The 12,785-nt window shown below is 46.4% G+C and overlaps 1 protein-coding gene across 7 annotated transcripts in view; it reads left to right on the top strand.

Annotated features, from left to right (window-relative positions):
- Nucleotides 1-12,785, top strand: part of GRAMD1B (GRAM domain containing 1B) — a 291,387-nt gene that overhangs the window by 240,987 nt on the left and 37,615 nt on the right. The window contains exon 1 of one of the 7 annotated variants that reach the window (XM_044282023.1): nucleotides 10,115-10,461. The exons of the other annotated variants lie outside the window; for them this stretch is intronic. Within the exon in view, the coding sequence (XP_044137958.1) occupies nucleotides 10,252-10,461 (210 nt within the window). The 5' untranslated portion in view covers nucleotides 10,115-10,251. Of the gene's footprint in view, nucleotides 1-10,114; nucleotides 10,462-12,785 lie in introns of those variants that run through there. 7 annotated transcript variants of the gene reach the window in all.

Below are 12,785 nucleotides of genomic sequence, written 5' to 3'. Positions count from 1 at the left end.
GCACAGATCCCCCTTCCCATAGCAGTGCCATACACAGACCCCCCCCCTCCTCCCCATAGCAGTGCTATACACAGACCCCCCCTCCCCATAGCAGTGCCATAGACAGATCCTCCCCCCTCCCCATAGCAGTGCTATACACAGACCCCCCCCTCCCCATAGCAGTGCCATAGACAGATCCTCCCCCCTCCCCATAACAGCCCCGGCCCCGATGCTTATAAGTCGGACTAATCACTGCATCTTTATTTTACCTTTTTACAATGACGCTCCTGTAACAGCCAGGCAGAGCGGACGGCGGCGTAACGTCACTCACTCACGTGACGCACCTGCTCCGCCCACTTCATGAATGAAGGAGGCGGAGCAGGCGTGTCACGTGAGTGAGTGACGTTACGCCGCCGTCCGCTCTGCCTGGCTGTTACAGGAGCGTCATTGTAAAAAGGTAAAATAAAGATGCAGCGACCGCCCGCCCGCATAGCAACGAATCGGCGATTATTCAATAACTGGATTCGTCGACAACGAATCCAGTTATCGAATATAATCGATTACATCGATTAATCGTTGCAGCCCTAGCAGCGACGCACACATACTTACCAACATTTAGGGCTCATGCACACGACAGTATTTTGCGTTCAGTATACTGCCCGTTTTTTTTTTTTTAGTTCAGTATGCGGTACATATACTGAACCATTCATTCCAATGGTTCAGCAAAAAAAAACTGAAGTGTCTCTGTGTACATTCCGTTTCAGTATTTCCGTACTTCCGTACCATGAAAAGATAGGACATGTCCTATTCTTGTCCACAAATCACGGTGCTTGGTTCCATTCAAGTCAATGGGTCCGCAAAAAAAAAAAAATGGAACACATACGGAAGTGCATCCGTATGTGTTCCGTATCCGTTCCGTTTTTGCGGAACCATCTATTGAAAATGTTATGCCCAGCCCAATTTTTTCTTTGTAATTACTGTATAATGTATATGGCATACGGAAAAACGGAACGGAAAAACAGAAAGGAAACAAACACAACGGAAATAAAAAATGGAACAACGGATCCGTAAAAAACGGACCGCGAAACACTGTGAAAGCCATACGGTCGTGTGCATGAGCCCTTAGGGGACAATGAAAACCCTGCTCTCCTGAGAACGCCCAACTCTGCCTGGAACCACCCATTTATGGTCAGGGTTATCGATGGCCCCACACATTTTTTGCCCGGGACAGCCTGAATTTGCCAGGATAATTGGCAACTATGAACAAGTGACCCAGTCTGTGTGGAAGTTGACAAACTGGGATCAGAAGTCCAGTGAAGTGAGGCAGGGAGCAGGCGAGTATGGATTTCTCCACATGTATTCCAGACCGGGGTGCAAAAAAAAAAAAAAAGACAACCCCTTTAAGGGTAACAACCAATGTTCTGGAAGGGAAGTTCTGTTTGTTCGCTACAGCCACCCCTACAAATTACATTGGGTGAACCAGAGAGAAGGCTGCTGTTTGAGGAGACCCTGTGGTTTGGCTCATAGACAGGGGTCATCCATCCACTATGATGTGTATAGGCCATACGATGCTACAAGGCCTGTTCTCTTTCAAGAATACAACTTTCTAATTTACTTTGGGGAAGACTTATTAGGCTACTTTCACACTAGCGTTCGATCGGATCCGTTCTGAACGGATCCGATCATAATAATGCAGAAGGAGGCTCCGTTCAGAACGGATCCGTCTGCATTATATTAGCAAAAAAAAAGCTAAGTGTGAAATTAGCCTGAGCGGATCCGTCCAGACTTTTACATTGAAAGTCAATGGGGGACGGATCCGCTTGAAGATTGAGCCATATTGTGGCATCTTCAAGCGGATCCGTCCCCATTGACTTACATTGTAAGTCTGGACAGATCCGCACGCCTCCGCACGGCCAGGCGGACACCCGAACGCTGCAAGCAGCGTTCAGGTGTCCGCCTGCTGAGCGGAGCGGAGGCTGAACGCCGCCAGACTGATGCAGTCTGAGCGGATCCGCATCCATTCAGACTGCATCAGGGCTGGACGGAAGCGTTCGGGTCAGCTCGTGAGCCCCTTCAAACGGAGCTCACGAGCAGACAGCCGAACGCTAGTGTAAAACTAGCCTTACTTAGGCCTCGTTCACACTTCAGTGTTTGGTCAGTGATTTCCATCAGTGATTTGTGAGCCAAAACCAGGTGCAACTCTAAACACAGAACAGGAGCAGATCTTTCCCTTTTACCTCATGTCTGTGGAGGCTCCACTTCGGGTTTTGGCTCACAAATCACTGATGGAAATCACTGACCAAACACTGTAGTGTGAATGAGGCCTAAGACTTGCATTTCACATACTGATCCTAATCCAAGGTATGCTGATGTAAAATGCACCAGAAGAACAAAAAAAACACCATATCCTTAAATGTGTTAAACAACTTCGGAGAACTTGCTATTTTACCGGACAACCCCTTTAAGAGGCGCACATTTCTTAGATCTGCGCTGGCTATGATCAACCATAAATGTGCAGCCTAATTTATGCTAATTTGTAGCCTAAACCTGGCTGCCCATGGGAGACCATTCCCACTCCAGCTAAACCCCAAGCACTTTTCTCTCCACTTCTAATTTGTGACCAGAAAAGGGCAAAACAGCAAAAAGTCTAACCCTTTTGCTCAAAATATGTGACTATTATAAATGGGAAACCTGGCATAAATGGGTTATTCCTCACCATTTTCAAGATCTCTGCTTGCTGCATTTTTTCTGTAGGTTCAGTGGCTGACACGCTGGCCAACTCGCATGGGTGCAGAGCTGATGATCTAAAAGGGTTTTTGCAACCCCTGAAGTTAGATGATACTTCCATTCACGGACAGTCGTTTCTGTGCATGGCATGTCATTATAGTAATATTGTATAGTGGAAGGTAAACTTTTATACATCAGGAAAACCCTTTCAGTAGGAACTATAATGGCCAATGGCGAGGAGAAGAATTTTTACTGCAGACCATATGCATTTGGTTCCATTGATCAGAAACTATCATTTTCTTATCAGAGATGAGGATCATATTGATGCTGCCGCCAGTTCACTGACATTATATGTGCGGACTTTGTGCTGACACAATAACATCCACAATCACTTTAGAGAATTCATATGACTGTCCATCATATGTGAAGACAAGCCCCACTGTACGGCAGATCTGCACGCCAGTGACCCCCGCTCATTTATTGGCTCCAGCATGAATAGATGGCTTTTCTTGTTTTCTGTGCCCGCTCCAACTACACATGGATTGTGCATGTCGTTCCATGACCTGAGGGGTTCCCTCCACCCTCTTATCTTACGTTCTCAGCCTCTGGCTTTGTTTTCATTTTCCCCATTCTTTCCTTTTGAATGGATAGACGTTCCAGGAGTTGTGAATCCCCATGCAGTTCGGCTGTGTCCACCCTACTAATAAAACCCAGCCCCAGGAACAGTCCTATTCTCTGTGCTCCTAACCCTAAACCCCGCTATGTAGAGTCGTAAAGGACACCAAATGCCGGTATTCTGTGCTGCCCAGGAGTCCCTGCTCTGGGTGTCCTGTGCCTTCACTCTTCTTAGGGGCAGTACCATGTATGATATAATGAATAAAGGGCATATCCCCAACATCCCAAAGCTCTTTCAGCGCCTGAGGATACCCATGTATATTTAGATTTTATTCTGTCTCTTTTAGGCTAGGTCTACACAACGACATTTGTCGCGCGACATTTTGTTGCACTAATGTCACGCGACAATTTTTATAATGGCAGTCTATAGTGTCGCACTGCAACATGCAACATGCTGCGACTGCGACGCAACAGTCACAGAAAATCCATTCGAGATGGATTTTTCTGCGACTGTCGCGTCGCAGTCGCAGCATGTTGCATGTTGCAGTGCGACACCATAGACTGCCATTATAAAAATTGTTGCGCGGCATTGGTGCAACAAAATGTTGCACTACAAATGTTGCAGTGTAGTTGTGCACTATCTATAAGTCGCGCGACAAATGTCGTCATGTAGACCTAGCCTTAGGTGGTCACTGCCCGGTCATGAACCCAGGACTGCTGAATGGGAGGCAGACTGTCTTAAGCAATGAGCCACAAAGGCCACCTCCATAGAATCTCCTTGCACAATGTACTGGTATCTACAGATACATCTCCATGTATACCAGTACATTGGATAGTTTGTTTTTGTTTTTTTGTTGTTTTTTTTTCAAAGGGGTGGGGGGATATAAATTATAATTTTAGATATTTATTTTGCACTAATAATTTTTTTGCCAATTACTAGATTCTAGTAATCACAAAACTATCCATTTTATAGAAGAGCAATTAAAATAATGCATGCGACGTTTCCATCAAATGACGGAAATGAACAACACTTGGCCAAACCCAGTGACTATAATAGGAACTGGTTTCCATTAGAAGACAAGAAAGGGCAGCATGCTGCCCTATTCTGTCCTGTATCTTTGACAGAATTGACCATGGAAGGTCCTGACGGCTCCTCTAGTACATAAGTGGGTGAAACCTAACATAAACCTCTGTGCATGTAATCAGCCCCCCCATCCGTCACAGCATACTTGCTCTCTAATTATCGCATATAGGGGAACTCTGTAAATACGAAACCCGTTAAAACTATAGCAGAATTTCAGTGGGGGTTCCACTCCATTTGAAATTATTTTTTTTGTCTCCTGCTATATCGCATGAAATATAAGGTAAGTAAAAAATGCAAAAAACGGCTAATGACTTCTTTAAGGGGTTAAATAAGATTATGAGGCCCCTTTGGGTTGTCTGAGTGTTTAATACTGATGACTTATCCTCAGGATAGATAATCAGTATCTGATTGGTGGGGGTCTGACTCCCGGCACCCCTGCCCATAAACCGTTTGAGGCGACTCGGGTGCTCCAGTGAGCACTGCTGCCTCTTCATAGGCCTGTGACGCCATGTTCATGGATCACATGGCCTAGGTGCAGCGCAGTCCCGTTCAAGTGAATGGAACCGAGCTGCAGTACCAAGCACAACCACTATCCAATGGATGGAGTTGGACCCCTCCTAAGGATAGGTCATCATGTATTAAACACTTTCGTTAGACGCACTGACCCCCGTATCATGTCTGTGATCAGCTTTAGGGCTCATGCACACGGCCTTGTCCGTATTGTGGCCCGCAAACAGCAATATACAGGCACCGGCTGTGTGCACACCGTATCACGGATGGAATCGTGAATGGGTCCGCAAACCGAAAGGAGCGGTGGGGAATGGAGGCACATGTTCTATTTTTTTATTTTTTTTGCGATGCGGACGGATTACGGACCCATTCAAATTGAACCCCACTATAAGAAGCCAAGTGACCAGTGTTTGTGAAACCTGAGGCGTTGGCATGGATTCAGCTGCTCAGACTGTACGGGTGGAGCGGCATTGTGTGCATGGATGGAACCAGAAAATCCTCTCATTAGTACTAATAATAAGAGGCCGCTTGTTACCATGAAAGCGGCCATTGTGTGCAGTTCCTTTTCCATCTGATCTGCTGAGGAGGAGCAATACTGGTCAGTGCAGTGGGAAGGATGTGTGCGGTCCCATGAATGTCTTTGTGGTCTCAGCTTTTCTCTGTTACTGCATGTTGTCATGTCTCCTGTTTTCTCTTCCTCAGCATGAACGACAGCACATACGCAGAGTAAGATTCCTCGTAGTGCTCTTCCCGATCCTCCTCTGCCATAGGGGCAGTGCTATTAGTATGAGATGGGGGTAGTTGTCCTACGCTGACGATAATATACTCCTCTTCTATTCAGTGTACTACATTTACAACATGTCCTATTATGTCCTCCAGCTTCTCCCCCCACCCTTCCCTATATTATAATAGGTATGTCTTGATTATGTTGCACATTGCATTTATTACTCTGCCGTCGCCAGCCCCTTCTCTAATTAGGCCTCAGCCTGCCCCCATCTGTCATTTTGGAGGCTTCCTCCTGTCCCTTCCCTACCAGGAGGTACCAGCCTGTCCCGGCGCTGTGTGTTTACCCTGCAGTTAATGTTCCATCTCTTTCAGGTCCTTATCTCTCAAACTTTGAGTGTGAGCCAGCAATACCCCCTGCCACCGTAGTGTACCTACCTCCGCTACAGGCACAGGTGCAAAGTCAACTTCCACATATTGCACTCATTTACCTTGTAAATCCCTGGATTTAAAATCGCAGATGTGTAACTAGCCAAAGTGAATCAGTCGTCCTCATCGATCGGCGCCCCGCTGAATAAGAACGTAACTGAGATCTCTGGACAATGAGGAGCTTTATCACATACATTATTAGATGAAATCCACCTCTGGGGGTAGCAGATCTGTTAATAAAAGATTATTTATGGCATAATGTACTATGGGTCCCAATTCCCTTCAAGTTCCAAGATCTCTGCTTGCTGTAAGTGAATGCAAGTGCTGGATTTGGCACATGGCGCCTATGAATTTCCTATTCACTGAGAGCTAGCAAAAAAAAACTGTGGAAAAGAATAGAGCACAATATTCTCATCATTACATAAAACTGGATAATCCCTTTTATTTGTCAGTAGTGTATTGTAGGATTAGGAAATGGTATATGTCTAGCGTCCTAGAGCTTTAAAGGGAACCTGTCATGTGGATATTTGATTATAATCTAATTATATACAATCATTAAGTACTAAAAAGTACCTTACTGGTGTGACAGATGGTTACCTCAAAATATACACACAAAGATGCCGCATGCTAATGAGCTGATTTGAGTCCAGCGTGATGTCATTGAGTCCAGCGTATATTTAATTCAGAGCTATAGCCACTCCCCTGCCCACCTGCTGCTGATTCATATGGAAAATAACTGTCATTCAGCAGCAGGTGGGCGGGGAGAGTCAGGAGCTCATGAATATTCAGGACTCATCATTATCAGCTGGAGCTTTTCCACACAAGATGTTGGCAGATTGACTGGGTCAATAACAAAAAATTAACCCAGCATTTTGCTAAGAGAATCAGTCACTTATTTATGTTGCCCTAAGGCCTCTTTCACACTTGCGTTGTCCGGATCCGGCGTGTACTCCACTTGCCGGAATTACACGCCGGATCCGGAAAAACGCAAGTGTACTGAAAGCATTTGCTTTCAGTGTTATGGCACCCAGGACGCTGGATGCCATAATAGGAGCGGGGGAGCGGTATACTTACCATCCGTGCGGCTCCCCGGGCACTCCAGAATGACGTCAAAACGCCCCATGCGCATGGATGACGTGCCATGCGATCACGTCATCCATGCGCCTGGGGCGCCCTCACTCTGGAGCGCCCCGGGAGCCGCACGGATGGTAAGTATGCTGCTCCCCCGCTCCCCGCTACACTTTACCATGGCTGCCAGGACTTTAGCGTCCCGGCAGCCATGGTAACCACTCTAAAAAAGCTAAACGTCGGATCCGGCAATGCGCCGAAACGACGTTTAGCTTAAGGCCGGATCCGGATCAATGCCTTTCAATGGGCATTCATTCCGGATCCGGCCTTGCGGCAAGTCTTCAGTTTTTTTGGCCGGAGCAAAAAGCGCAGCATGCTGCGGTATTTTCTCCGGCCAAAAAACGTTCCGTTCCGGAACTGAAGACATCCTGATGCATCCTGAACGGATTTCACTCCATTCAGAGTGCATTAGGATAAAACTGATCAGGATTCTTCCGGCATAGAGCCCCGACGACGGAACTCTATGCCGGAAGAAAAGAACGCAAGTGTAAAAGAGCCCTTAGTTAGGACACCATAAAACTGGTGACAGGTTCCCTTTAACCTCCAATGGTTTAATTTTCTTGAAGGAGTTTCATGATTATACCCAGTTTGGGGCTTAAATGGGTTGACTATCTTTTAGATGACCTATCTTCAGAATAGCTCATCAATATGTGATACATGGGTGCCGACACCTGGCACGGTCACTGATCAGCTGTTTGCGACAGCCACTGACGTCGACGGCTTAACAGCAGACAGATCCGGAAGCGGAAGGCTCCATCCACTGTGTAGTAAGACTCTGGTCCCGTCATCTCCCTGTGCTGATGCTGCCTACAGCAGGATAGCCACTGATGAGGACAATTGAACACTGGAGCCTACCCTCGTATACCCTGCACCTCTCCCTAACAGTGGGGAATAAACAGTTTATCAGATACATGTTCATTTAGTTTTAACTATGATTAAAGGGGTATTCTGGTCATAAGAAATGGTCCCCATGATCATGTGAACGGGGGGCTCCATACCTCTAAATGAATGTAGCAGGCAGTCAAGCATGCACGTGCTGCTCCATTCATTGTCTATGGGACTGGTGGAGATAGCGGGGTACATATGTGTATATTATAGGATGCATTTACAGGTCATGTCTGCTATGCAGTGACAAGCGTCTGGTGGTAAATGGAGTCTGTCACCTGGAAATTGTATTGTAGGGCTGGCTCAGCTGCACGTCCTGATACCTTTTCATTTAGTGATCTGTTGCTTCATTCTGGTGAAAAAGCACTTTAATTAGGGGTTGTGTATGTTTGGGTTGGCAACCCTGTTTGTCCTGGGCAGACCTGTGGAGGGAAGCATTCTCACCTGCTTCCTGATGCTGGCTCCTGTGTTCTCCGGCCTCTGCTGCTCTGTTCGTTGGATATAAACTACCAGTTTGACACTATAAAAAAAACAAGCAATTAAGTGCACCAAGGGCAAGCCACTCTGTGCACCCTTGCTTCCTCTTCCCTCCCCACCCTCTCCTTCTTGATTGATGGCCAGGCTAGATGGCTTTGCAGAGATCGGGCTCTGTCAGTCATGGAGAAGGAGGGGTTACCAATGGCAGCAGGAGAAGCAAGGGTGCACATGGGGGCTTGAGTCCGCCCTCAGTGCACTGAACTGCTCATTTACATATGGATAAAAGTAAAAAAAAAAAATCTCCAGAATGAAACAACGGCTTACTAAGTGAAGGCTATCATTACATTCAGCTGGGTTACTCCTGCAAGGTATTGTGCCTGGCTTTACAGTGAATTGTCTGGTGACAGACACCCTTTAACTCTGCGAGCAGTGGGATTTCTGTCAAAATCTCAGGATAGGTCATCAATATGAGATCAGTGGTCCAACTGTTTAAAGAGGCAGCGGCGCTCCAGTGAGTGCCCTTTCCTAAGCCAAGTGAATGGGGCAGAACTGCAGTACCAAGCACAGCCACTATCCACTGGATGGCGCTGTACTTGGTAAGTGGTGAGGAGGCTGCGGTACTGCAATACACCGCCTCCTCAAACACCTTATCGGCAGAGGTGCTGGGAGTTGGAGCCGCACCGATCTGATGCTGATTACCTATCCTGAGGATAGGTCATCTATATCGGAATTTAGGAAAACCCCTTTTAAATATGAGGTGAGCTAACTTATAGCAATTTGTTCTTCTTTTTTTTTTCGTGGATCCTATTAAAATGAAATGGCATTTCTTCACAGTGGGGGTTTCTAGATTCTCCCTCCCCCTCTCAAGGTTTCCAATCAAGGGAAAATGCCAGAATTTTAACCTTGTACTGATCCCCCCCCCCCCAATATGAGCGTTGCCAGATCAGCTGTCATATGGTACGACTCTATACCAGTGTAAAAAAGGGGCTAAAGTTACACCTAGCATTGATTTGACCGACATCCAAGCAGAAGTTCTAGAACATGTATATAAAATTGCACTCTGGGACTTGTAGTGCAACTTGGAGAGTCTGTATTTAAGGCTATATGAATAAACCGCGTGCTGGTGCATGCAGGAGGTTCTGCTACAGGTTTCAGTTTTCCCCGGACGTTGCAGCCAGTTATTGATTTTGACTGAAACCTCCGGATGACTAATGATCAGGTAAGTTTGTTCTAGGTTTCGATCACTGGGTGAGGTGGAGGAGCAGGTCGTTGACCCTTCCAGCAGGTCCTCGATGCTGGGGAGCCTGGACATTTAGGGTTCAGTGCACGGTAGTGACTCCTGGCTGGGACTTTCTTGGGCTGGGGTTGCCTGTGTTTATCTGGCATGCTTCCTGCCTCTTCCTGCTGTGTGTTTCTCTGGGATAACATCTGCTGGGGGCTGTACTGACACTGCCAGGGTTACTGTAGGGCACAGGCCCACGTGGTGTTCCTGGAGGAGGGAGTGACTAGAAGTTGTATGAGCATGTGTGAGGGGTAGCTATAGTGTGAGCAGGACACTGCACAGAGAGCACTGGGAGCTACTTACTCCGCTTCTCTCTATGGATAGTCTTCTAGTTTTTGGGAGGATCGACGAGTAAAGTTTCGAGACCCTTTGTTGGGAAGATATCCCCTGGGAGGGGTGGTTCAGGCTGAAAATGAAGGAAGAGGCAGAAGCTGAAACATTTGACATGATGGACGATGAGGACTACATGGAGCAGCAGATGACGGATACCGATGACTGCCTGGCAGAGTGGCAGGCGGACTCTGCGCAGGAAGAAGCCTTGCTGTGGTATATGGACCAGCTGCAGTACTGTGCCCAGGGGCATGATGTCCACAGCAGCTCTGAATATGAAGAGGTTCCAGCTGTGAGTGCCAGCCTGATACATGCAGGACTTTGTATGTTTGCAGTCCACATGTACTTTTCTGCACATAAGCCTACATTAAATATACATGGATACAACACGGTAATACACACACAGCAAACACGTGCACTGTGCCAGTCTATGCGGTATCTTTACCTTATTACACACTAGACAGATACCCGTACCTTGTAGATCCCATCTGTTGTGGATTGTCAGTTATATCTAGTACAGTTGTTACACAGTTGTCTGTCTTTTGCTCTGGATGTGAATGTGTCCTGGTAACTTTTGGTTACCATTTTCCTATATTTAGGTGTATGTGACTTCCATTATTTTTTGTTAGTGGCAGCCTCTTCTCGCATTTCTTCTTGCTGACTGAAACTGGGGTCCGCCCTATAGCCTAAATTCCTCTGTCTCGCTTTCCAGCAAAGATTGTTACCATCACATGACCGATGTTATATCATGACTTGTACAGAACTGGTGTTGAGATCTGTCCTGTAATAACCTTGCGTGGGCTCGACACAGTCTTGTCACACCACAGTCAAAGAGAGGAAATGAAGATGGAGGTTTTACTGCACATATCCACAATCTTATTTAAGTGGGGCTTATGCTGGGTTTACAGAGCCCCATGTCCGGGACGATTAGCAGGAACGAACTTTCCTATGAACGCTTGTTCCCAATAATCTGCCCGTCTAAAGGTACCACATATCGCCCGATGGACGAGCCAAACATTCATTCATCGGGTAAAATTATCAGAGGTGCAGTCACCTCAATCATCGCTCCCGGCAGCAGATTACTTGTCTAAACAGCACTCTGCTGCCCAGCAAAAATGACTTTGTAGGGTGCCGTGGAGTTGATCACTGCATGTAAATGGAGTTCCTTCCCGACAATCAGCTGCTCTTCGCAGTGTCTAAATGTGCCTTTAGTCTAAAGTTAAGGGCAAGAAGGGCCAACGACCAAAGCCCCAGTTATCTCCAATAAGATGGGACTCCAACATCGGTTGCCACAGACCACTGTCAGACAAAACAATCTCCAGTCTTGGGCCCCATTCGCACAACTGTGTATTTAGATTTATTTTTTATCAGATGTTTCTATGGTTACTCTATAAGGCTATTTTAACGCTTGCGGCAGAGGAATCCGGCAGGCAGTTCCGTCGCTGGAACTGCCTGCTGGATCCGGCAAAACGTATGCCAACTGATTTCATTTTTAGACTGATCAGGATCCTGATCCATCTAACAAATGCATTGCAAGAACGGATCCGTCTGTCCGTTTGTCATACGGAAAAACTGATCAGTTTCGATTATTTTTCTTTTTTTCTTTACTGGTCTGCGCATGTGCAGACTGGAAAGACGGATCCAGCATTCCGGTATTTTAAATGCCAGATCCGACACTAATACATTCCTATGGGAAAAAAATGCCGGATCCGGAATTCAGGCAAGTCTCTTCTTTTTCTTTTTTGGCTGGAGATAAAACCGTAGCATGCTGCGGTTTTATCTTTTGCCTGATCAGTCAAAAAGACTGAACTCAAGACATTCTGATGCATCCTGAACGGATTGCTCTCCATTCAGAATGCATGGGGATAAAACTAATACGTTCTTTTCCGGTATAGAGCCCCTAGGACGGAACTCTAGGGCGGAAAAGAAAAACGCAAGTGTGAAAGTACCCTAACCCTAAGTTCACACCTGAGCGTTTTACAGCTCGTTCCTACGCGCTGTAAAACGCTCAACAAGGAGAAACCAATGCTTCCCTATGGGAATGGTTCTCACCTGGGCGTTTTACAGCGCGTACGATCGCGTTGTAAAACGCCCACTCAAACAAGTTCTTGAGCTTTTTTTTGGGCGTTTGTCGCGCGTTCCAGTACATAGATATTCGGGAACGCGCGACAATGTGTGCACGTCTGTCTCTGTATGCGCGATTGTAAACGCCCGTACAATCGCGCATACAGAGCGCTCGTTTCAGAACGCTCAGGTCTGAACCCAGGGTAACCGATTCATATGTTTTTTTTTTACTTTTATTGATAAATCCATCAAGTTTTTGCACATCCTGACTGATTGCAACTCATTTTTGCCTAATCACTGCTTTGAGTTTATCACAATTTCTTAGTTTCTCAAAGGGATTGAGATCTGGGGAGTGTTCTGGCTATGGATCCAAAATGTCAATGTTTTGTTCATGGAGCCACTTGGTTATCACTGACATGATCCATCATGCTGGAAGAATCATTGTTCATTACCAAATTGCTCCTGGATAGTTGGGAGAAGTTTCTCTGGGAGGATGTTTTGAACTCATTCTTTATTCATAACTGTGATTTTAGGCAAAATTTTGAGTGAGTC

The sequence above is a fragment of the Bufo gargarizans genome, chromosome 2 (assembly GCF_014858855.1).
Source record: "Bufo gargarizans isolate SCDJY-AF-19 chromosome 2, ASM1485885v1, whole genome shotgun sequence".
In the NCBI taxonomy this organism is placed as follows: Eukaryota; Metazoa; Chordata; class Amphibia; order Anura; family Bufonidae; genus Bufo; species Bufo gargarizans.
The sequence above is the reverse complement of the archived record's forward strand: the minus strand, read 5'-3'. Positions and strand labels throughout refer to the sequence as shown.